The sequence below is a fragment of the Cygnus olor genome, chromosome 4 (genome assembly GCF_009769625.2).
Source record: "Cygnus olor isolate bCygOlo1 chromosome 4, bCygOlo1.pri.v2, whole genome shotgun sequence".
Taxonomy (NCBI): Eukaryota; Metazoa; Chordata; class Aves; order Anseriformes; family Anatidae; genus Cygnus; species Cygnus olor.
Genome location: NC_049172.1, coordinates 50,992,775 through 51,017,469, shown reverse-complemented (window position 1 = coordinate 51,017,469; position 24,695 = coordinate 50,992,775). Strand labels below are relative to the sequence as shown.

Here is a 24,695-nt window from a genome sequence, read left to right as displayed (position 1 = left end):
AACACTTGCAAACACAATCCCAAATGTCTGGGAGTGTCTCAAATACATATTTTGTTAAAAGCAGTCAGGCTTAAATCTTGGGCTCATCGCTAGAACTGGGTGGTGTAACCATAGTGATTTTCCTTCAGTTGCTAGACTTTGGCTTGCCCTGAAACAGGGAAGGAAAAGGTCTGGGGAGAGATTTAAACAATTCAAGCGATATTGAACTGACACAGACTGCTGAACCTACATTGATATTGCAGAGGAACAAGGATATTTATGACAAACAATCTTTGCATACAGAACTTGAGGAAGTAAGGAATACAGTTAAAAACTGACCACGACTATATAATTGGAATGGTTCCTGGAAATACAAAAAAAAAAAAAAAAAAAAAAAAGAAGAGAGAGAAATAGAAGGCATTGTTCCCACACAGAATACTAGGAACACTAGTCGTAGTGATCTTTCCCACTATAGGAAAGCTTTTCCAAAATTTCAGGATGGTGATATAGGACAGGATATCAAAAAAAAAAAAAAAAAAAAAAAAAAAGTGCTGGGTGGGAATTAAGCTTACTGAGCTGCTCCCTGAGACAAGACATAAGTCAGAAGTGTTATCTATGTCTCAAAACTGCAGCAGCTGTCATTTAAGCTGGCAATTTCCAACGTTTCTCTAAGCCTATAGAATTTCATTTTACTACAGCCAAAGCCAGCTTATTCTCCCATCCAGCCCCCTACACATTCTAAGTAAGATTATGTATGTTAAATTAACTGTCAGAGTTCTTGCAGAAGCTACAGAGCTCTTCCTCATCTGATGCTATTTCACTGCTTGATGCACAGATATTTGTTTGCCTGTTTTAACGTCTGCAATCCAGGAGAGATCCATGAGTTAACATTCATACAGCTGTCTTAGAACAACAGGGCTGTTGTGCTACCCAAGACAGGAGGTCGTCTATAATCCTGTCTCCAGTAATGACCAGCATCAGATACTATGTGAAAAGATACAAGAACCCTCCCCATAGCTTTATGGGTCAGACTGAAAATAACAGGGAAGTTATTGTACCCTAAACCATGCTAATTTATATTCCTCTCAAGACTTTTTTATGACACATTTTCCTCAGCCTGTTTTTAAGACTGCAAATTAGGTGTCAGATTCACTTCTATCATTAAAAATAGCAAACTGAAAAGCATACCAGGAAAGTCATTGATTTCACTCATCTTAAATTATGAGGAATTATGGGAGAAGATTTCTCCCTGAAAGCAGTAGTGAGTGCTTGAATGAGACCTGCTGCTGGCTTTGTGCTCTAGAGCTCAGAGTGGTGGGGATGGAGGCAGGACTGTCCTTTTCTAGTGGTAACTCATATTGTTAGAGCAAGCTCATCCAAGTCCCAGAGTCACTACCTGATTTTCTATTCTGCCCCAAAGAAATTGCATGCGGCGAGTTTACTGTAGGACATTTTGGAAAGCCAGTCTAGTAAAAGGAATGAAATACTAGGATGAGAGTTAGCAAAGAGAGGCAGAATTGTCCCTAGCTGTTTCCTAAACACCATTCTCCACTCCATTTATTAGCTCTACAATTACTGTTTGTAAAGAGTCAATCTCCAGGAAACAGATGTTCATATTAACCTGAGATACCTAGAGATATTGTAATCAGCTGAAAGCAAGCAGGAAAACATACTATTTAGTAGTTTGGTAAATTTATTACTGTACTCTAACAGGTACCAAAGCCATTTGTGCTATAAATTGACAAACTAACCATCTACTCAGAACAACAACAACAAAAAAAATCCATCTGGAAAGTCCTGCAACTAGCTACTGTGTTTATCTCTAAGCCTTTCAGCAAACACTGATGTAAATCCATTAATTCTCTAATCAAGCTTTATGTGAGTTTGTAAGGCAAATAACAGGTGATATATACGGAAAAGGTTCACTCCACTAAGGCTATATCTGACTGCACCAGTAACCTTAACAGAAGCCATTTGCCATGTTCCTTCATAGCTTTTGTTACTGCATGGCATGGTGCTATGTCCTACTTTGTGATGGAGCATTAGTCACCTAGCCACCTGTAAGTGCCTTATCTCCATCTAGAAGTCACCAGGCAGAGCCATTTTATTCCAGTGAAGAATTAGAAATTGGAGACTTGCCACCAGAACCACAAAGAAGAACCTCCCCATCATCTCCATCACTGCTCATGTCACGAACAGCATCATGATTTGGTCACCAACTCAGCCATGCAGCAAAATTGACAAAGAGCTGGTTTCCTGTCCTAGCTTCAGTTTCTTACTACCATCTCCTCCTTGCCACAAGTCAGCTTTACAGGCGTAAAAGAAGAGCTACAGCTCTCCCATATTTTGCTTCTCTGCCAGTATGCTTCGCTGCCATTGCTTTTCCATTTATGTCCACAAATGCCCCATTTATCTTCAGAAAGGTCATGCCTTCTGAACCTTCACTTTTCATATGCCTCTGACTCCAATGCCTTTGATCAGCTCTGTAATAACTTAAGCAAGTCCTACCAAAGGCAGCTGTCGGGACAACATTACATTTTAACTTTAAACAACAGTGGCACAGACCTGCTCTTCACATAGCTTGGCCAGCTGCATGAAGAACATTTCTGGCTGAATACAAGTGGGTTTTAACAGAAAACATGTCTTTCTACTCAGTGGAGGCATTAAGGAAAAGAAACAGAAAAATAGTCATATTTGTAGAAGAAGGAATAAAAACATAGGCACAATTTGAAGTGCTTGTTTCACTCCTGAAAGCACACTGAATTTCTATTCCTCTATGGGATGGAAATTGTCTAATTTGCAAAGCAGTGAAAACTTACCAGGAGCAAGCAGCTGTTTGCTTGTTTTTAAATGAAAGAAATTCATGAGGGCTTTTAGCTGACATGGTTAAGGCACTGCAATGACTCCAGAATTAAAAACCCCAGAAGTAAACATTGCCTGGCCAACAAACTATGGATTTAGGAACCCTCAGCACTCATCAGATTCTCTGGCATGTATCATGTCAGTCACAATAAATTAAGGTCACACCAAATCTTCATCTTATGTGTCAGTGATCAACACATATGAGTCACCATGAGATGTTTTAACTTAACCATTCATACCATGACACAGCTGTCCATGAAAAACACTAAATGGAGTAAAGCTGTGTGCAAAAACACTGCTATATGTACTGCTGCTGCCATGTCAGGATGGACCAAGAAAACTAACATTTCAGTAGAATAATAATTATTATTATAGTAATAATAATGTCTCTCAGAAAGGTTTCCAGTCTACCCTTTTCAAAAATCACCATGCAGGACAAGCTTCAGAGCAGAGCCTCAACATTCAGCAACCATCTCTAGCAAGTAAGGAAAAGCTGAAGGGCCTGCCTGTCTTTCCTTTGGCAAACAGTTCAGATATTAATTTTTCTTTAACTTAATTTATCTTTTTAAGTACACACAAGACTTTTTTCTGCTGCTAATGAAGAAACAAATGCCAGATAATACTGACCAGTTTAATAAACAAACGTAACCAATGCAAGATAGCAGATAGGTCACCAGATACCAAGTCGCAGACTTTGGGTGCCACAGTCATTCAGCAAGTGTCAGCACAGCCCTAGCAGCAGACCTGAGCTTCTTCTATCACTCTGGCCTGGACGCTGTAGAAGGGCATTACAGAGCTAACATGACTGGCCTCTGACGTATCTACAAGCATGGCCCCAAACTGCTGACTTGTCCTGGTTACTCCTGGTCTCCTATGACAAACAATCAAAAACTTCAATGACATTTGCCTTCAGCTGAGAACAATAAGCATGCTCTACAAACTTTCACAAGTCCCTATATTTTCCTTGCCTCTTTTTTGAGGCTTTAAAACTGCTCTACACTATAGCTTCACGGCCACTCTGAGATGCTTTGCCTTCCCCCTTCACTGCAAGCTGTCTTCTCCTGCATTATCATTAGTATTTGGGTAGCCCTCATGGTGGTAGGATCAAGGAACATATTTACATTAGAAAATAATAATAATAAAAAAAACATAGTATTGACAACGTTCATTTTTAAACTGGAACAATTTTCCCTGCTTCCTAACTAGCTATTCCAATGTGTGCTGACCCACAGGAAAGGATGAGAATAGTGGTCATCTTGGACTTCAGTGAAGTGAAACCCTTCTGAGGCTTCATTCTCAGAGAGAGATTTTTCACCTTAAGCTGATTAAGGTGGTTGATTTTTGGTTTTGCTTTATCTTTAATCTTGTTTGCAAGACAACACTTTCCTAGGTTTTTGATGTATTGGTGCCAACTTTCCACATGAAGCTACTCAGTTTTCCAAATAATTACCTTTCCTATGTTCTCCCTAGTTACTTATTTTTCAGAAAAGAGACACTGTGCTTCCGTATCCTAGTCAGTACTCAGGGGTACTCACATGCCTTCAAACTGACTGATGGGTTATTATTGGTCTTGCTTGTTTTTCTCTCTCCTGAAATGCCTACACATACTATAAAATGTTTTGAAAAGTGGATTCCTATGAAGCTGGCAATGACACTGGATTTGTAGGGTTTTAATCAGATTAATCACATTAAATTGGCCAACTCAATTAGTTATCCAATTGGTTATGCTATTAGTAAGATAAAAATAAAATAAGGTCCTTTATTAACACTCTAAAAATATCCTGGATTCTGTTCTGAGGATTTAGTGTCAATGATGCATGCATCTAAAGGCAAACTGAGTCCCTGCAAAAGCCAAAAGCAAGTTTTCCACAAAAAATTTGCATCAGTATTATAAACTCATCAACTACGATGTTAGATCATCATGTAAGCAGCTTAATATTTAAATTATGCAGCTCATGAGAAATCACAGGGGGAAGAATTTTTCTCAAGCTGCCTTTTGTAGAAACATCCTGGATGCGAGCCTTCACAGCATGCTTGGTTTGCAGTGACCACAAGATGACAGATTCAGGATCTGGAGGACAGCTGGAAAAGCGGGCAACAGTGTTAAAACCCTGGACTTCAGGACAGTAAAATTTGGCTTGTATGGGTAATCGCTAGGTAAAATTCCCCAGCAAGCTGTCATAAAGGATTTTTTAAGAAAAAAATTCTGAAATCCAGAAACAATCCATCCTGTCATGCATGAAGACCAGGAATTTCAGCAGAAGGCCTATTTGTCTAAGACGTATGCTTCTTGATGTACTGTAACACAGAAGGGAGCGTACAAGAGATGAAAGCAAGGTAACAAAACTGGCAAGAAAAACAACAATAAAGTTTTTGTGGATGAACAGGCTATGTGGATTTGGATGAACAGCAAGGAGGGGCAGTTTTGCTTTATGTGAGAGAGCAGCTGGAATGCATGTAGTTTTGCCTTGGGATGGATCAGACACCAGTCAAGAGTTTGTGAATCAAGATTAACAGGCAGACACACATGGGTGTTGTTGTAGTTAGTATCTGCTATAGACCTCCTGATCAGAAGGATGATGATAAGGTCTTCTTCCAAAAGCTGGAAGAAGCTTTGTGTTCACAGGCCATGGTCCTCATGAAGGACTTTAACCACCCTGATACCTGCTAAAATGATGATACTGCAGGGCTCAGGTGCTCCAGGAAATTTCTTAAATTCATTGACAACAGCTTCCTGGCACTAGTAATTAAGAAGCCAACAAGGGAAGGTGCTCTGCTGGACCTGATAGTTACAAACAAGGGAGAACTGGTCCAAGACATGGAAGTCAGAGGCAGTCTTAGCTGTAGTGACCATGAGATGGTGGAGTTCAGGATCCCAAGGTGAGGTAACAGGACAAAAACCAGGACCCAGACCTGGATTTCAGGGGGACAGACTTCAACCTCTTTAAAGATCTGCTTGGAAGAATCCCATAGGATATGGCTCTGGAGTAAAGAGTGGTCTGGGAGAGCTGGCTGATATCCAAGGATCAGCTTCTCCAAGTTCAAGAATGATCCATCCTGACAAGCAGAAATTCAAGAAAAAGCAGCAGGAGATCAGCATGGATGATCATTTCTAATGAATTCAGAAATGAAAGGAAAAGTACCAGAGGTAGAAGCAAGGGCAGGTGACCCAAGAGAAGTACAGAGTTGCTGTTCTGTGTTGCAGGCATAGGGTTGGAAAAGTCAAGGCTGACCTGGAGTTGAATCTGGCAAGGGATGTGAATGGTAACAAAAGACAGTTCTGCAAGTACATAAATAGAAAAAGAAAGATCAGGGAAAATGTGGGCACACTGTTCTCTTGTGGGGTCATGTTCTCTTCAACTTTCTGTCCAGTGCTAATAAAATTAGCACGCAATGTGTTATGGCTTACACAGTAGTGTATAAGATAAAATTCAGCAAACAACTTCCATCTGCTCCCAGGCTAACAATCAGCTCAGCTTTGCCTGCAGCACTGTTCACTGACACCATGAGGAATTCTGAGCTCTTATTGCTGTGCCATCCTCCATAGACATGCAGTACACTTCCTAATGGGCTCATAGTTCACGCCTGCTGAGCTAACTGGAAATTACAAGAAAAACATCAAGTGCTTCAGAAACAACTGTTGTCATCAAAAAGGGCTCCTTTCCAATTCTCTTTCTTATTGGTACCAAGGGAAGTGGTGTTTGTTTAATTCTCCACTTTTCTGCAATGTTTTCACTTTACTGAAAATTTAACATGCTGCATCTTTCCAGCAACATTTTCTTAGTTTTATTCCTCATATCACACATCAAGTGGTAGACCCTCAGAGCTGATCTATGCCCACCCCTTTAAGAGTCATCCTTCCAGTCCCTAAGGAGCCACCTTCAAGTAGTTCAATGCTAGAACCTCAGAGGTACTGTTTCCTACCAAATGACCATCTTCACTCCTGTGTATTCATGCTTTCAGCCCAAGCTGGCTGGAATATGAAATATTTTGAAACATAAATTAAAGCTTGAAATTCCTTTACCTTGGAGTGCTTGCTCTGCAGAGAGGGTGAAGATAGCACTACTTGGGCAAAAAGTCACAGTCCTCAAATATCATTCCACTGTTCCCTTTCATACCTGCATATGAACATACACAAGGTTCTTCACTCAGAGGGTGGTCAGGCACTGGGACAGGCTCCCCAGGGAAGTGGTCATGGCACAGAGCCTGATGGAGTTCAAGAAGCATTTGGACAATGCTCTCAGACATATGGTGTGATTTTGGGGTGCCCCTGTGTGGAGCCAGGGGTTGGACTCGCTGATCCTTGCGAGACCCTTCTAGCTCGCGATATTCTATGATTCTGTGATCTCTTTTCTTCCCATACAACAAGCAGCATGTTCAGGCCTCCCAGGCTAGCAAAGCTCAAATAAGAGAGCAAAAGCAGAGGGCAATTAAATGGGAAACCAATCCCAAGTACAGAAGTACTAACTCTTCTTCTCCACATAACACAGAGTAGAAAAGAGAAGATTTTAAGAGGGGGATTTTAGCCTCCTCTAAGTTAAATAATGGCAGATCAATGAAGCACAACTATCATAACAGCCCATTTAAATCTCAGAAGCAGTAATAAATACATGCATCAAAACACTGAAAAAAAAATGCAACAAAATAGATGGTCTTCTTTCAAGAACTGAGAGATACTTTGCCTTCTGCTTTCCTTTTTTCAGTAATGATTGAAGACATTGGACATGATTCTAATCCCATTGTAGTTAAGGGGACTTCTGCCATTGACTGAAAAGAGTAATATTGGATCCCAATACAGTAATGATAAGTGCATTCATTTACAACATGCTACACTTATAATGAGCCTAATCTTGTTCCTGGCTGTGCTTTGAACAATAAAGGAAATCATCATTACAGCTATGCGGACTCCTGCCAGATCTCTGCTGCTTTCTGTAAGAAACAACTGTGATGCTACATACTTAATTTAATTGTGAGGTTATAAATGCCAACAAGGTTTATGAGACACTTCTCTGGAGAATTACCAGCACTTCTGAAAAAGTGCAGGGCACTTCACTATCAACTAGAACTACCAAATGGATCAAACAAAATAACAGTATCTTACACAACTTTTTCTCCTACAGAAATCTTGCATCTTCAAGCGATTGGCAATTTTCTGACAGAAAATGTGATTTCTGCAAAAGTGAAGCTTGCTTTGAGAAAATTCTAATCCTGTTAAAAAATATATAAAATAGTTTATCTCACCAAAAGATTTTTTTTTCTATCATCCTGTAGGCAGTGGAGCTTCCTATCTTGTTTCCCTGACAGAAATCTAATTCACAAGAACCATGTCCTGTGAAACAAGATAGCACATTGAATAATTTGAGTACATGCTTCCAACCTCCTTCCCCCTCCTCCTGCTACCTTAGGCTGAAGAGGGGAACGAGACAACATATGCTGCTTCAGTCTTCACTTACAAACAAAGCCAGAAGGAGCACTAACCTATGCCCTTGGAAAAAAAAAGGCAAATACAATCAATCACTACAACTCACCGACCTCCTTGCTCAGCTGGACTGCAGGCTTAATAGAAACATGTAGCTTCCCTGACGTTTTTAGAGAACAGAATGAATAGAACATGAATTTTCTTCCTCCATAATTTGGGTAAAAATGTTTTCCACTAATTTTTGTACCCTGTATGCAATTAAGCACAAAGTATGTATTGTAATTACACACAATTTACATTCCTTTGCCTTAAAATAGCTCTTTTGAAGGTTGAGGGCATGAATCTTCCCTAGGTTTCCAAGATGGACCAAAGGACAGCTGTTACTGAACAAACACTAACACCTTCCTCTGATGCCCTAGCATGCTTACAACATATGAATGAACGTGCCTTTTCCAATTTGCAAGTACAGCAATTACCTTGTCTTAAACTCTACCTTTCCCTTCTCTGTATCCAGCAAACATGGAAGGTAATCTTCCCTAATTAATCACAGCTTGCAATCACTGCAGGATTTACGTACATTGGTATTCTATATTTATGGCCTTTTTTCAGTCAGTATTAGTGTCCTGATCATCACTCCACATTTAATTTTAAATTGTGATTTCAGTTATGTTTGTCTTGATTAAGTTATACTGTATTTGAATTGCATTGCATCTCATTTTCTGTAGTGCTGCCAGATACTTGATTATTGGATGCTTCTCAAGGACGTGATTTAAATTTAAGTTTGTTTGGGTGTACAGTATGTATTCCACCGCTATCAATATACACTGTTATCTATTAAAAGTATGTAACATTGATGTGTTTCTCATATTTATTTTGCTGCACAGTGCCCTCATGCACAAACTCATCTAGAGTTCTAATCTTTGACGTTGAATTGAGCTAGAACAGCTATGGATTCACATAATATCCTTCCATTTACTATTTTCTGCTAAGAATTACATTCATAGTGTTAATTTTTTGCTGTTAAGACTTTTGGGATGTGTTTTGATATTCACTACTTAAACATATAAAACAGTAACAGAACTTAGACTGAGACAATCTTGGGAAGAGGGAAAACATTTTAGATCATACGGCTGAACACTGCAAGTTAAAAGATTCCCACTATTTTCCTCTTAAAACATGCATGCCTGCAGTCTGTTAAACACCAAAGTGTGTGCCAGTATAGCAGACATTTATACTGGTCTTTTATTCTACTGGAGTCTGTAAATTAGCAAATAAGCAGGGTGAGACCAGCGTGTCCCTCAGGAAGTTAGATTACAGTAAAGCAACATATTTCACATGTTCTGCTGTGCTGAACTAGTAAACCACACAGTGAAAATTACCAACAAGTGGAAATTACCTAGCCATTTTAATGCATCTCTACTGGTTTCAGAGAGATGCAGAGGTTTATCAGGAAAGAAAATATCCATTATTGCCCTTACATCATCTATACACATTGCACAATGAAACTATTCAAATATATAGTGAACAAAATAATAGAAATAAAAAGGGAATTAGCATTGTATGACAGATCTCCACTATATTATTTACTGGAACTACAAATTGCTTTTTTTAACTTCAAGTCCAAGAGGAATGAGTAGTCCATTCATTTTCTCTCATACAAGAAATTTATATTACCTAGGTGAAGAGTGAAGCTTGGTGCCAATGTTTATTTATGAGCCTGATTAAATTCAGATTAAGAAATAAATTTGCCAGTTAGAGGAAAATATGTTAGTTTCTCTTATTCACATTTTCACAGAATCTTTCTCTTACCTGAGACTAACATGTAAGCATGTGTCTTAACCTATTACACCTCATTAAAATGCCTCACACAAGCCAAGCTAATGAGAAATGTCTCCTGTTTCTATCAGTATTATGTTATGGAAATTAGCTCAGCAACCCATCCACTTGAAGTCTACCAATATTTTAACTTTAAAATGAATTCAACAGTGAAAACAAGAAAAAACTTGTTTATTGAGATATTTCTAAATATGTTGAGCATCTTTAGAAAGAGGGGAGACAAAGTTTTGTTTTTTCCGACTATTTCATTTCACTTTGGAGCTACAGGAAGGCTTCTTAACTTCCACTGCCCTACATGGAGCCATTTCAACCCACCAAATTAACTCCTAGTTTAGTTCATACTTGACAGTCGGTTTTGGTGCAAAATTGACCTGAGCTCATAATCCTGTCAGTTTTGAATGAAGCTCAGCTGAAGTTTGGGAAGCTTTTCTTAATCTTCCAAAACTGACAAAGGGTAATGTAAGATAGTGTTTCCAACTGGGTTACAGGGTACCATATGGAAGTTACTCCATGTAATCCAACCAGAAAAGTAATTACACACTCCAAACTCAGCAGGACCCCATCTAGGTGATGCCTCCTGTCACTCATCACATCCTACATCTGAAATCAATTTAGCTAAAATCAAAATGTGTTTATCGATAATGCGTATGTGTACCCATATGACAGCTTGTGTTCTTGCTCTAAGAAGTTTTAAACCCAAAAATGGAGATGCCAGAGGCATCCTGAAGTCCAGCAGGCATTCTCCTCTCACAGTTCATGTTACTGATACGCAGATTGACTTACATACTACAGTAGACATCCATACACACTTACTCACACCTTTTCAGTTTCATTAAAAAAAAAAAAAAGAAAAAAAAAGAAATTGCACGATTACTGAGTAAATAAAAAAATCATCTAATTTTAACACATCAGGCTTCATCACATACAAAAAAAAAATCACTATACATCAAAACAATGTTATCACTAGTGCTTAGGCATTTACCACTAGGAAGAAGACTATACTATAGAAAAATAGAGCAGCATTTCACAGAATCACAGGATGGTTTGGCTTGGAAGGGACTTTAAAGACCACCTAGTTCCGCCCTCCCTGCCATGGGCAAGGACACCTCCTACTAGGTCAGGTTGTCCTAGATCAGCTCCATCCAACCTGGACTTTTTGAGGAAATCATGGACAGCTCAATTATAGATACTGAAATATCATACATTTTCAGGAATATTCTAGCTTTTTTTTCTTTTGTTATAATAAGTACAGTTATGCAGAAACATTCAATGTGTTTCTCAAAACTGATTTTTTAAAGCTAAATTATTCAAATGAACAGTTATCTGCAGAAGCAGATTCATTTCTTTCTTTCTTTTTAGTTTTACATTGGGCTCTTCTTTTTAAATTCAGGATTAGAAATCCCTAAATGCAAACATTAAACATAGTCTGATTTATTTTCACATCTAGACAGATGCTTGAGATCTTAGGAAGTTGTCATATAAACTTAAAAAATTCTGCAGCCAACCACCACTATAGATATGGAAGATTCAGATATTATTCATATACCCTAGAGCTTGAAACTACAGAATCCTGAACAAATTGTACAGGCTAGAAAGTGGTTAGTCATTAAATTCTCACCTCACATACACTACTGTAAAATATAACAAATTGTGATAATAGAAAAAATCCCAAGGTGAAGCTAGCCATATGTTTTGCTGGTATTTCATTCCTCACTGATCAAATAGGAGAAAGGTAAGACTACATTCCATACAAATATATATATATATTGCACTATTATAGTTCAGATATATTTTTACATCAAAATAACCATTACATAAAATTACATTACCACTAACTTTAAACTTTTCTTTTTAAAATAAAAACTCACAATGAAATAAGATTCTCACAAACACAATATACAACTTATTTTCTTCATTAAAATATTGAAGAGTAACTCTCTTGGGTTCTAGAGAATGGAAAGAAAATACAACTCTTTCTGAGTTAAGAAACATTGACATTCCTTTAAGATAAAGCTCAGGTTTGCTCTTCCCACTAACACTTGTTGGTATGCCACATATTTCTATAGTACAACACAGCTGTGGGGCACAGGCTTATTGTCTCTCCTGCAGTGTCACCAACAGTAGTATTCTGTGTAAAGCACAGCTGGATGAAATAAAATTTCTGAGACAGACTGTGATGCTAAAAATAGCAATTTATTTTCTACCACTAGCCATAGCCAAGAGACTTTTTTTTTTTCCTGATCACATCCTTAAGATATCTTGTAGCCTATCTTGGCTATTTTTCTCTCTGATTGATCTTTGGGATCCATCACACACAGAAAATCCTCAATTTTTAGCCTTTTTCTCCAGGGTGACATGACAGCTTTACAAAAGCAGCTTTTAGACATGGTGAAAATATAAAGGAAAGCAGGAAGGGAAAAAAAGATAATTATGTGTAATTGGAATTCGTATTCCATCTGTACTGCAGACTGCATTGTCTCTGCTGAATTAGACAGAAGACAGAGGGTACCAAGCAAAGGGCTGAGCATTGAAAATTTAACTTGTATCAGACATTTATGAAACCTTTTCTATGTAAAATTGGTTGAAATAGGGCAGGATAGAAAAAAGATATATGAAAACTGCACGAGAATATTGATTTTTTTTTTCTCATTCAGCTCACATCTGGTCTCTGTGTATCTCTAAAACGAAGGAAAGGCAAGGATTTAACTTCTTTTTAAGTGCTTGCTTCTAACCCAAAGCTATCCAAATTGTACATCACATTCTCAAAAATTTGCTTCCTCAGGGTTCATGTTTCTCCATGCTTTTTCCACCATTTAAATTACAAATCACATATTCAGCAGAGTGTAGTGCACACCTCAGCACATTACTCCTGTCACATAAACCTGTCAGCGCAACAGCCCCTTCAGCAACAGCTGGCAGGGCAGCATCAGCACATGCACTGTGCCTTCCTTACACTTAAATTTCAGGAAGAAACACAAAAGGCGACAAAAGGGTTTATGTTGTTCTTTTTTATTATCATTATTGCTGTTGTTACTGTTTTTAAACCATGCTGTTGTAGAAGTGGCAATGGATACAGCTGTCCTTTCCCTCAGCAACCTTTGAAATAGAAAGTGAAATTGGGTGGTGACTTAAATTTGTACCACACTTGCTAACGATTGGTAACTCATCAGCAGCTGAGAAGCCAAATAGTCCGCCCATCCAGATATTTCTGCAGCAGTGACAGTTACCCATGACAAAGGTTTTGACCTCTTTGATTCTCCAGCTGGAAGATGGCTGTAGAGGCAAGGGTGGGTTGAAGCCTTTCCGCCTCAAGTTTCTACACACTGAGTCAAGCATACATGGTCAGAGTCCAGCCAGAGACTCCTTCGCAGATTAAATTAATCTGAGGCAAAGTTAGAAATAAACAGTTGCTTTGTCCCCAAGGAACTTTGTAGTTCTGTGCTTAATCAGCGTGCTGTGAAAAGGAAAAGTAGCTGTCCTGACCTCCTCCTACCTGCTCCTAGTTATGTGGTCAAGACTTACACCTTCTGCATACCACCTCTTGGCTCTGCCATGGGTAACCATCCACCTTGTAGTCCTGAAAAGGGCACATCTAGGAGATGCTTGAAAATTGATGCTCAGAACTGATGTAAATTACATAATGTATAAGTCTGCTGATCACCAAGTCACGGAATGTCCTCTACACAAGGCAACTACTGCAGGCCCAGAGCAAGCAATATTTTTATTAATATTAACTTATTTTATTAGTGATCAGCCTATAGTTTATAGCTCTACTAGGTGCAACATTCCAGGCAGAAAGTCTTTTTGAAAGGTAACAACAGTGCTTTGATTTTCATGGTAGTGGTACATTCTTAAGAAGCCAGTGAAGATGAAGAGAAGAAATCACAGACAGCTTTTATGCTATTTCTTCCAAAATTACAGTACAGGCTAGGGTTTGTAAGGATGACAGAGGTGAGGCCTTCTCTCACATAAAAGAAAATCTTACCCAACATCTATAATGTTACTGCTCTTTTATTGCTAAAAGTGTGACGAAGTGACCTGCCACTTGAAAAAGGGGGTGGGAGAGAAGATAAGGAAGATAAAACCAGCAGTCCACATACTGCTGTTCCAGACATGTTTAAGAACTCCATCAGACATAAAGTATGTGGGCTTTTCCACATCAAAAAATTGAGTACGTTTGAAACGACTAAATGCACAAAGTGAAAGACTTGAGGGAGTAAGTCAGACCAGAAGTCTTTTACAACAGTTTCTTTCCTGACCATGTGCAAAGCTGAAGGACTTCGTAAATGGTACTTCCCCTAAGCTACAGTGTAATAGTCAGGCAATGTTCATTTTCTATGCAGTAATGTTTGATTGCCAGTGCCAGAAAGCATCGCATTCTCTGGGCTCAGGTGAGATGCACCCAGCTACCAAAGGTCATTACACCTGGAAACTGCAGCACTCTCAGCATGAGAAATTGTTCATTATACTTTCTGCAGTCATTTTTGCTCTTTCTCAGACAGACTAGGGACTGCTGGCTTTCTGGATTGTGGGGGGAATCTTTCAGGATGAAGACAGCAAATATCAAAAGGTGTTTTCAATCGTGTTCAAGGCTATTTGACTGAGGTCAACAAAACCCTGTTTTTTTCATGTTAAAGAAAACCTATCAAAAGATGGCAAGCATGGTCTGTAGACTGGAGACCCTGTAGCCTATAGACTGGAGACCCAAACATACTATGCATTCCCCCTGGCACAAGAGTTTTTTTAAGCCCATGGCCAGGGGTGTTGGGGTGGTTGGTCACTGCCACTGGGGAGTAGTGTGAAGTTCAACATTAACACAAACAAGCCAAGACTCATGGTCATGGTTACTGACGACATTGCGATGAACCTTAAACTTCCTGGTGCTTTTCTGGTATTCAGCTACTGAGCAGAAAGTTATTTAAAACTAAATTTATGTTAAGTTATTCAGTATGCAAAATACAAAAAGCCTTTCTCATTTATTCTGTAGGATTACACCCTTACCATGTACTTCCAGCAGTCCTGGAGGGATAAAAGGCTTTCTTATTCTGGAATACCTCTGAACCTAACACTGGACAACAGAGTGGCTGACCAGCTCTGGGTGCCTGACACATATTTCCTAAATGACAAGAAATCATTTGTCCATGGGGTGACAGTGAAAAACCGAATGATTCGGCTCCATCCAGATGGGACAGTCCTTTACGGTCTACGGTATGTTGTGATTTTTTGGTTTTGGTTTTGCTTGTTGTTTGTTTGCTTGTTTTAAATCAGACATATGGCTAGTGGTTGGTAAGTGCAGGTGTTACCAATGCTCTCCTTTTTCTTGGTTTCTCACTGTGGCTTTAAAAGTCAGCAAATATACTATATACAGCATAAAAATACATCCAACTATTTTCCACAAGGCATCAAAATTACTTTTATTAGCTATAACTAAACAAAGTAAAGTGTCTTTTTCAGCTCTTCTGAGCATGTTAGTACTGTTCTTACCTGATAATCAGCCATAACTTAGGCAAACACTTCCTTCTGAAATCTTTCAGGCAGTTCTTTAGAATGATATAAAATGTAAAATTTGGGAGTCATCTGAAGAAATGCATCCAACATTTGGTAGGGAATAAAAAGAGTGAATTTGTAAATTTACATGAACTATTTAAGGATTACTGATGCTTGTGAATATAGATTTTCTTTAATCTGCCTTGGTTTATCATTGTCTCTTCACACCACCACTGCTACTTTATACAGTACAACCTATATTCACCCCTGTAGATAAAATATATTCTAAGATCTGAACAGACATGATCTAATGATAATGTTCAAAATGTATAATTAAAACCAAACCAAGCTGCATCTTATGCTGCAGAGCTTGAGTAGGCTTTGCATAATTTTTAAAGTTAAGGTAGCTTTGCTGAGGGGTGGGTGGAAGGGGAAAAGACATTGCTTGCTTGAAACAGCCTTTGATCACTGGTATCATTCAACACTGAAGATGCCTGGAGAGCATAAAACCAAAACCATACTTCAGTTAACAAGGAAAAAAAAAATCACATAAAGCATAAAACCTAGATGAAAATACCTTAAAATAATTCATAAAACAGGAGGCGAAAATGGAGGGGGGGGGGGGGAGCAGGGGAGGAACTGCTGTAGCAATTCAAAATGAAAGTAATATTTTGGGAAAGATAACTTAGAGTTTACTGAAAATAAAAGTTTAAAGGCACATGTTACCCTATAAAAGCACAACCTTCTATAAATATATCATTACCCATGCACTCAGAGAGAACTTTCCAACCCATCAACTCAAGCGTCACAAGAAACAAACAAAAAATCATTTAAAAATTATTACTTTGGTTTATCATAATTTTTCTTTTGAACTCATTAGATTCAAAGGTCATGCATCACTTGCCACCAAGGCACTTTGATACAGCCAGATCTGTCCTGTTACAGAAAAATTGCTGCTTCAGTTGTGAAAAGGAAAACAAGGAACCCATGAGGAAATAGCTGATAGACTACAGGCTGTCAATATGACCTGCTAAACAGAGCATGTAAAAAACACATCTTTCCCATTGCCTTCTGACCTCCTACAGTTCTTTTCAATCAAACTGAAAATCTATTTAGCAAAACCGTTATCATTAAAGGACACTTTGGCCTGAGAATTTTTCAAAATACTTTTTGTTTGTTTGTATAAGGCCAGGAAATAGATTTATTTCATTCCAGGGTTTGCATAGTGGCAAAAGAGTATATTAGACCCAAGTAGTCCTTCACAAGCAGTTGTGTACAACATAAACTACACCTAGCAGTATATGTTGTGCACATATTTCCATATATATGCTGCACATCTGATATCAATAACTGTCTTCTGCAGAATACAGCAAAAGAAGCTGTAGCATCTGGTGAATCTGCTGCAAGTCCTCTTACAGGCCTCATCCACAAAGTGTGAGCCTGGACAAGAAGCCGTGACACTGCTGAGCATAACAGTTTGTGCTCTTAGTCTCAGAGGTGCTCAGGCAAACCTCCAGTGCAACAGCAAAGATGGTATCCTTCACATAACAAGGCTCCTGGTTGGTGTGATTAAATAACCATTCGTATTGGGATGGTTAAGCATGAGCTCTGCAACTGATGCAGCTCTGCAGCTTAATACCCCATTCAATACCTCAACTATCTCAGTAGGAAAAAAAAAAAAAAAAAAAAAAAAAAAACACCACCTCACTGACATACAGGGCAATCTATATTCCACATGCATTCCAGAACATAAATGGCACAAGGGCAACCTAGGCCTCTCCTGGGCTTCTGCTTTTTCTCTCCTCACCTCAGAGAAGACAGCAAGGGCTCAGGAGAGCCAGGCATTGCCAGACGTGTCCCTGTCTCCACCAGCAGCCTCTTCACCTCTTTCTGCACATGGTTGGTGATGTTCAGCTGTTGGGTCTTGTTTGCAGCTCAAGCTGCTGTGCCATAATTTCTCCAAGAACAAAACAGCTGCTTAGATGCATCTGGTGAGCAGTATTTGATCTGCAGTCTGCCAGTGAAAACACATGTAATGTCCCAATCCCACATGAACGACCTAATCGAAGACAAAGAGCAGAAGGAAGAATTAAGTTAAGAGACATTGAAGCGGGTTTCATACTACAGATGGCAATTACTGCGCTGAACATTTTGTGTCTATTAGAGGTCACTTTCCTTATGGTAATAAACATGCCTCTGTCAGCCTACAGATTACCCTTAGTTCATACAAGCAACAATTTCTTCATATACAAGATGACACACATGCCTCATAAGAGAGAAGACATTGCAGAAAGTGTTTTGAGGTGAAATTAAACATCGCCTGTTCGAAAATTCAGCACAGCTCCAGTCTTAGCCTCGTGGGCAGAGAAGAAACTTTGCAGAGTCTTAGTTTGCATAGAGCTTCTACGCAGTAGAGAGTGCAAAGAGCGTATCACCAAACCTCACACAGAGGAGCCACAACCTGTGAGTTTCACTTCAGTTACTGACAATGGAGCATGAGCCTGGCATGGCTGGAACAAGGCAGACAGCACCAATTACGCTGCAGACTGGGGTCTGAGCTCCCAGCAGATCACCAGTCCTCTCAGACAGAGCCTAAAACCATCCCTCATGGATGATTTAAATGCTTGCTCTCCCCCATGGCTCCTATTCCCCATGTACATGTTCTCTTTTTCAGTCCAGAGTTAAATGCTTCTTTTTAGGTTTAGATATGAAATTTTACTGGCTTCCTTAAACAGGAACTGGAACAATCACAACAGCTCTAAAAACCTGCTCTGCTTGCATCCACGTGCCCAGCAGTTTGGCAGTGATGCAATGTTCAGTCCCAACACAGCTGAGGAAAAATAAAGCAAGGTTAATTGTTTGGCTTTACAGATGAATAAACAAAGGAAATACATACTGAATACACTGTGCTGGTTTTATCTCATATAGCAAAATATTATCACTTTCATATGTCTCCATTATAGTACAAATTCTATGAGGAAACAAACAGACCCTTTAGCTATTTTTTTCCAGTAACTTTCAGCTGCTATATCACAACAGATTGAAGAATGATGCATGCATATCAACTTGCACAGACACAGAATACTCCTAAGCCTTCTGCCCCCTAAAACTGTGAATTACTGTTATGTGTCCCATTGCAAATTCTACTTGTGTTTATTATTCATGGTATTGAATAATGTGCAGCATTACTTACCAAATAACTTTTTCATCCTATTGCCCAAGCAGGTAAACACACATAAACATATCTAACTCTATGTTAATATTTCCACTGAATTCCATTTCAAATATGCCAGGGAAGTTGAGTGCAGCTGTTAAGCATTATGTACCTGATGTGTGTGACTTCAGGTTCTATCAAATACTCCTTCCAGCAGCTATTATTATTTTCTATGATGTATTGGGATAGAGAAGCTACCTGCTTCCTCAGGCAGATTCCCTTTGAGCCAACATGCAAAACTGCAGCATGGGGAGGGTTGTGTCTGAGACAGCTCTAGCCTGGTCCAGCACAGCCTGTAAAATAGGGGATTCTTCTTCCACCTCCTCCACTCCCCCACCCCTCCATTTTTAATAAGCTATCAGACCACATTAGCTGTAGCCCTTTTGGTGCTAGCAGTCCCTCTCACTACTTTTATTGCCCTTTCAGCTAAGATTACCTACAAATCTCTCCCAAAGCTTTAGCTTCTCAAACAAGCATGTGATGTGGGTTTTTCTTTTGCTTGCCCTTTCTCTCCTTCGTTTGAGTATGATGCTAGAGATATAGCCTGTCTTTAAAAGGAATTATTTTTAATTTGTTGTACTGAACTCCAAACTCAAATTCTTATGTCATGATGTTATGAATGGAAGCTCTGATTTAAATCATCCTTTCCTAGTATTATTCTGCTATCTCTTAATTCTTCTCCACATTTCACTAGAAGAACAATGACATCTTATTTCTCCTGAGACATCTGTTCTGTTATCGTGACATTGCCTCAAAATAAATGACAGCAGAATTTCATCTGGTGTGTTGAAAGCAACAATGGGCTGCATACCCTTCAAAAAATATTAGCTAAGAGGAGCAACATGACTTCAATGATACCTTTACACAGATCTCCCTCCCTTCTGATGTTCAAATACAAACCCATCTGTCATCATTAAGAGTAGATCTTCATTCATTTCAAGGCAGAGGTACTGAGCATGCCTTGACAAGTAAAAGAAAGACTGGCTTACAGCACTGACAAATTTTGGTTTAGTGAGACCATGTTTTCATACTGCTGCAGCAACACTAGGCACCAGTATAACTGGAAAGGGGAAGGTGGATCTTTGCCTTCAAGGTAAGGACTTATTTCACCCTTTCTTACATGCAGAAGTTCTGCTATAACATAAATACTGTGGGACAGTCATTCATCTCCAACCAATTCACAAATGTGAATCAACCCATGCAACACTGGATTTACTAGCCATTTACTCATGCAATATCCATGGAAGTCAATCTAACGAATCCTAAGGGTGGAATACAAGAAAAGCTGTATTTAAATGCAGAACACTGTTTTAAATTACAATTTTAGATTGTAAATTTGATTATAAACTTTCCTTCATGACACTCTATTATGGCAATACATCTGAGAGTGTTACTAAATAAATTTGCTAGCCAAATCTTTTAGTACAGTGAAATTTCACTGTTTTGTGTATTGTTTTTATGTTGTCATGATCTGGGGCTATGCAGTTCTGGTTTTCCTCCAAACACTCTCATGGATTTGATTAAAGAGTCAGTTATCAGGTCCTTTTCAGGACTTGCCAACTTGCCATCATGGCAATGGGCAGCCTGCTCATGCTGGTAATCAATCTGTTGTCATCACCTGTGTTTCTAAACAGCTCCAGCCAAAAAAAAAAAATGCACTCATTCAGAATGATACAAAGCAACGTAATCTAAAAAGCTACTTTTTATCTCAGTCTACAGAAAACACAGAACAACTTACAAAGCATCTTTTTATCAAGAGATAGAATGGCTTTGGAAAAAATATGAGGTGCCTTTTTTTTCCATGTATCAATACCACAAGATTTAGCAATAGGTATATTTAAAAAAAAAATAAAATACTGAAGTAAAAAATTTGGGACTTTCTTTATATTTTTGAAACCACAAGATTTGCAAAATTTTTACAAAAATAAATCAGCCAAACATTTGTCATTTCTTCTACCTCCAAAAATCATTGCTGGTTTCCCTTTCAAATTCTGAGTGTCAGCTTTCAGGATTCACAGGTAAATGACTATACTCCTACATTTACAGCTATTAGGAGAAGGTAAGGGTGCATTGCAGATGCCAGTTCAGGCTGCTGCAGGTCACACTAGACTCCCTTTACAGGAGCAAAGACGCCTGATGGGCAACCAGCACAGCTCATAATCACAGGAGATGCTAGCACCAAGTGCACTGCTAGGAGCATTTGTTCGCCTCAGAAGGAAAAAGGAGCCAAGGCTCGACACCACAACCACACTCTGCTGTCCTGGGGAAACCATACTCGTGTCTGTATTCACAGAGGAAGCAGTCCCAAAGCAGAGAAAGATGCCTGACTAGTGGAAGAAAAATGCTATTTTTTCAGTTTGGGACCTTTCACTCTGTTCTTCTAGCTTTTTCAAAAGGGTTGAGTCATGTGTTTGAAGGAACAAAGAGAATCTTCCCACACCAGTCATGGAGCTGTGCAGCTAAGGAAGGGAATTTATGCATAGATCTAATATAGATTTAATGTAATTAATTATATTCAGACACACACACAAAAAAAAAAAATAGCAAGGATCTGCAACCTGGCTACTCCTAAGCTCACGACAAATAACCACTGCATTACTCTAGTTCAAATAAAAAGTACTTTTTGATTTTTTAATGGTTGTCTTTTCCCCAGACAGAGCATCCCCTGCATTGTTTAACCTGTCAGCCACGGGCAATGCTGTAGTAGCAGCACAAATCTCTAAGTCTCCACTGTGTATATTGCATTTCAGAAACATTATTCAGATCCAGACAGACTTTCCTCCAGCTTAGATGTTGAAACCTGCATTTACGCTGCCCATCAGCTCAGCTGCACCCTCCTGTCCTGGCACGAGTGCTTGTCCCCAAACCTGGCTCCTCCTGCTCTTGCAGGACTCTTCCCTGACCAAATCATTGCTTCTTACTACTCCACTTAATGTAAAAAGATTGGAAACAACATAGTGCTACTGGATGATAGGGATATAAATCTGTGGGTGAGCAGTACATTTAGTCCATTCGTCACATGAAGCTCAATTCAGCCTGGCTTTATTTCTCTGGTATTTAGCTGGGCACAGGAGGGAAAATCTCCATAACACATTGCTCCATACCCGTCCCAGAAGGCACTTCCCCGCCCTGCAGCTGTTGGATTTGTAACCTTTATGCTACATCTATAGATGGACTAACACCTATGAAATGCTATATGTACAAGGAAATGCAATCTCACTACTGCTTTATTCACACATTTGTTATACATATTGTGGCTTGTCAACCAACACAGGTTTTTATAATTTAATATCATTTGATGAAGAATACCCGTGACTGAGATCTCAGCAGTAATTTATAGCATACGGCCATAACCGAAGAAATTTAAGACAAAAGCAAGTGCACTCTTAAAACCACAATGGTGTTTTGAAAACGGTATTTTTGGTTTATACCTAGAAGCAGTTACAGGTTTTCTGTTTTACCTGCAGTAGTAAAGGTCTATATAAATCACACCCCATAAGTTTTATTTAATGTCAATCACAAAATGGAGCCTGGTAAAATGAAGTAGTAAATTGTTAGTTAATACATAGGACAAATGGAAATGGAAGACTGAAACCTATAAGCTATTTTAAAAACCTACAAGAAATGGGAAAAAACCCTAGCGCCTTCTCAGGTGTAATTCAGAGAAAGCCTTGCTATCTTCCATTAGCACAAATGTCCTCACAAACAACATAGGACAAGCCACCTCCACCCCAAAAAGAAGTGCTCCCCTTGCCACTGAGGGGACATGCACTGAATTCCCCCAGCTGGGTCTCCCCCCGCTCTTTGCCCCCATAGGCTTTATATACATACAGAGAAAGCGCAGCTCTGTGTGGAGCAGCTATTAATGAACTCGGACTGAATTAGCAAATAATACCCAATAATTGATTTCATAGAATCATAGAGCTTTTGGAGATTTTAACCTCCCATTTCAGCCAACTAATTCTTATTCTATTTATACTTATTTTGTTTGTTTGCTTGTTTGTTTTTTAATGTAAAAATAAATGAGGAAAAGTGGGGAAACACTTCAGGTGGAATGAGTCCTATAGAGAGTATTTAAAGGAAAAAAAAAAGTATTGGATATGGACTCAGCTGTAAATATGCAACCAGTAATGAAGTACATAAGCATTCTGGTGGACTCACAACAGGCTTCATGGGCTTGAATTTAAATACAAGCTTTAGAAGCTGTAATTGATCACAGCTTTCAAGCACAGCACTCCGCAGAACTGAATCATAGGAATTTTGTAGAGCAAAGCCCAGTAGGCCTTATTCAAAGACCTTTTAATTCAAGCATATTCTGGATCAAACTCAGATTACTGAAAATATTTGTCACCTACTTAATTATCTTAATATTGTTAAGATAATATTTAACTACATTAATACCATCCAAAGAATTAAAAAATAATAATAATTGGACAATACAAGAAGAGTAAAAAATGTTTAATTTTAAAGCTGAAGGACACTGTAAAGTATGTATTACATATTTTCAATGCAATATATCATCTCTTGCTTTCTTGGTATGAATTGGGTTTGGATTATTTTCTTCTCTCCTCTCTAATGAACTGTGTTCTGTCTATTTGAACAAGACTTCCCTTCTCTCCTATCAGAAGTGGAAACATCTTCTAATGCGTTGGAGTTATTACTCTGCCACTGTCAACACAATCTGCATCAAAATTCCATTTCTTAATATAATGGCCTTTAATATATAGATATAAAAAAAAAAAAAAAAAAAACTCCATTCAAATCATAGCTCATCCCTGGTGTGTAAAAATAATGCCTCAAACATACTGAGATACAGAAATTATGTAAAAATAAATGTTGTGGCAGAGATTAAGACCAAAGTACCTTTGATGAAGAAGAATTTCAAATAAATTTATAAACACTCTAAGAATCCCTTCTATAGAACAAGCATAGGCAGTTTTTAAGGAGTATTTCATTCTTTACTTGCTTTTGCAAGGTGAGAGGCAGGGGAGATCTGAAAAATAATACCCACAAGGAACCTTCATATATTTACCGTCACAGCTTTCTCCGTTCACAAACCATAAAAGTTCTTGCCTGATAACCTGTTAGTTGTACAGATAGCACAAAACTGGCCAACCGAGAAGAAGACCTTTCATCATGAGAAAGACATTTACTAAAAGCAAATCCATTTCCCTCTAACAATAATGAAATAAATTATTAAAATAAATAAATAAATAAATAAAGTTGTACTTTGCTGCAGATTTCCAGTTTGCATACTATTAATTTCTAGCACATTGAGAAGAACAATTATCACTGAGGGAGAAAATTATAAGTTCTTAGCTGCTTAAAACCCAGCCTCACTCTCATTGGATTTATATTGATGTTGATCAGTGGCATCAGTGAAGAAACAGTGCAACCAAAATCAGAGAGGCTGGAAGACAGGAGGGAAATCCCTACCTTTTATATACAATAGAAGTACTAGGTGGGTAAATAAAAGCCATAGGGAGGCAGTGAATATTTACCAGAGAGACTTACCCTAGACTAATGAACACACCTAGATGCACAAAAGGGCGAATTAAGGCATTCTAAGAGTAAAGAACTGTCCTGACATAAACCATCCAAAAGCTGCTGAAATGCTGCTTGGGTGCTGGGACAACAACTTTGGTAAAGGCACACAAAGTAAAAATGGAGAATGAATAAAACCTGCCAGTGTGGGGGGGCTGCTGTTTGTCAGAGACATCTCCTTTGCTAACAAGGCTCAGAGCAGCTCCGTGCTGCACAAGACAGAAGATTGGCTTGGACCCTCTCAGGTGTTCAGGGATATCAGCATCAACAGCAACCCTGCCTTGAGTAATTTACTAAGGCAATCACAAACAGTGTTTTCAGTAATCTCAGCACAGATGAAGTGTTTTCTGAGAA

The 24,695-nt window shown here is 38.7% G+C and overlaps 1 protein-coding gene across 3 annotated transcripts in view; it reads left to right on the top strand.

The window, feature by feature from the left end:
- The window catches only part of GABRB1 (gamma-aminobutyric acid type A receptor subunit beta1), a 125,410-nt gene that overhangs the window by 49,024 nt on the left and 51,691 nt on the right, over positions 1 to 24,695 (top strand). For all 3 annotated transcript variants that reach the window (XR_005819569.1, XR_005819568.1, XM_040556146.1), the window contains exon 4: positions 15,084 to 15,304. Coding sequence is in view for 1 of the 3 variants with exons in the window: in XM_040556146.1 (XP_040412080.1) it covers positions 15,084 to 15,304 (221 nt within the window). In the remaining 2 variants the exon portion in view is untranslated. The remainder of the gene's footprint in view (positions 1 to 15,083; positions 15,305 to 24,695) is intronic.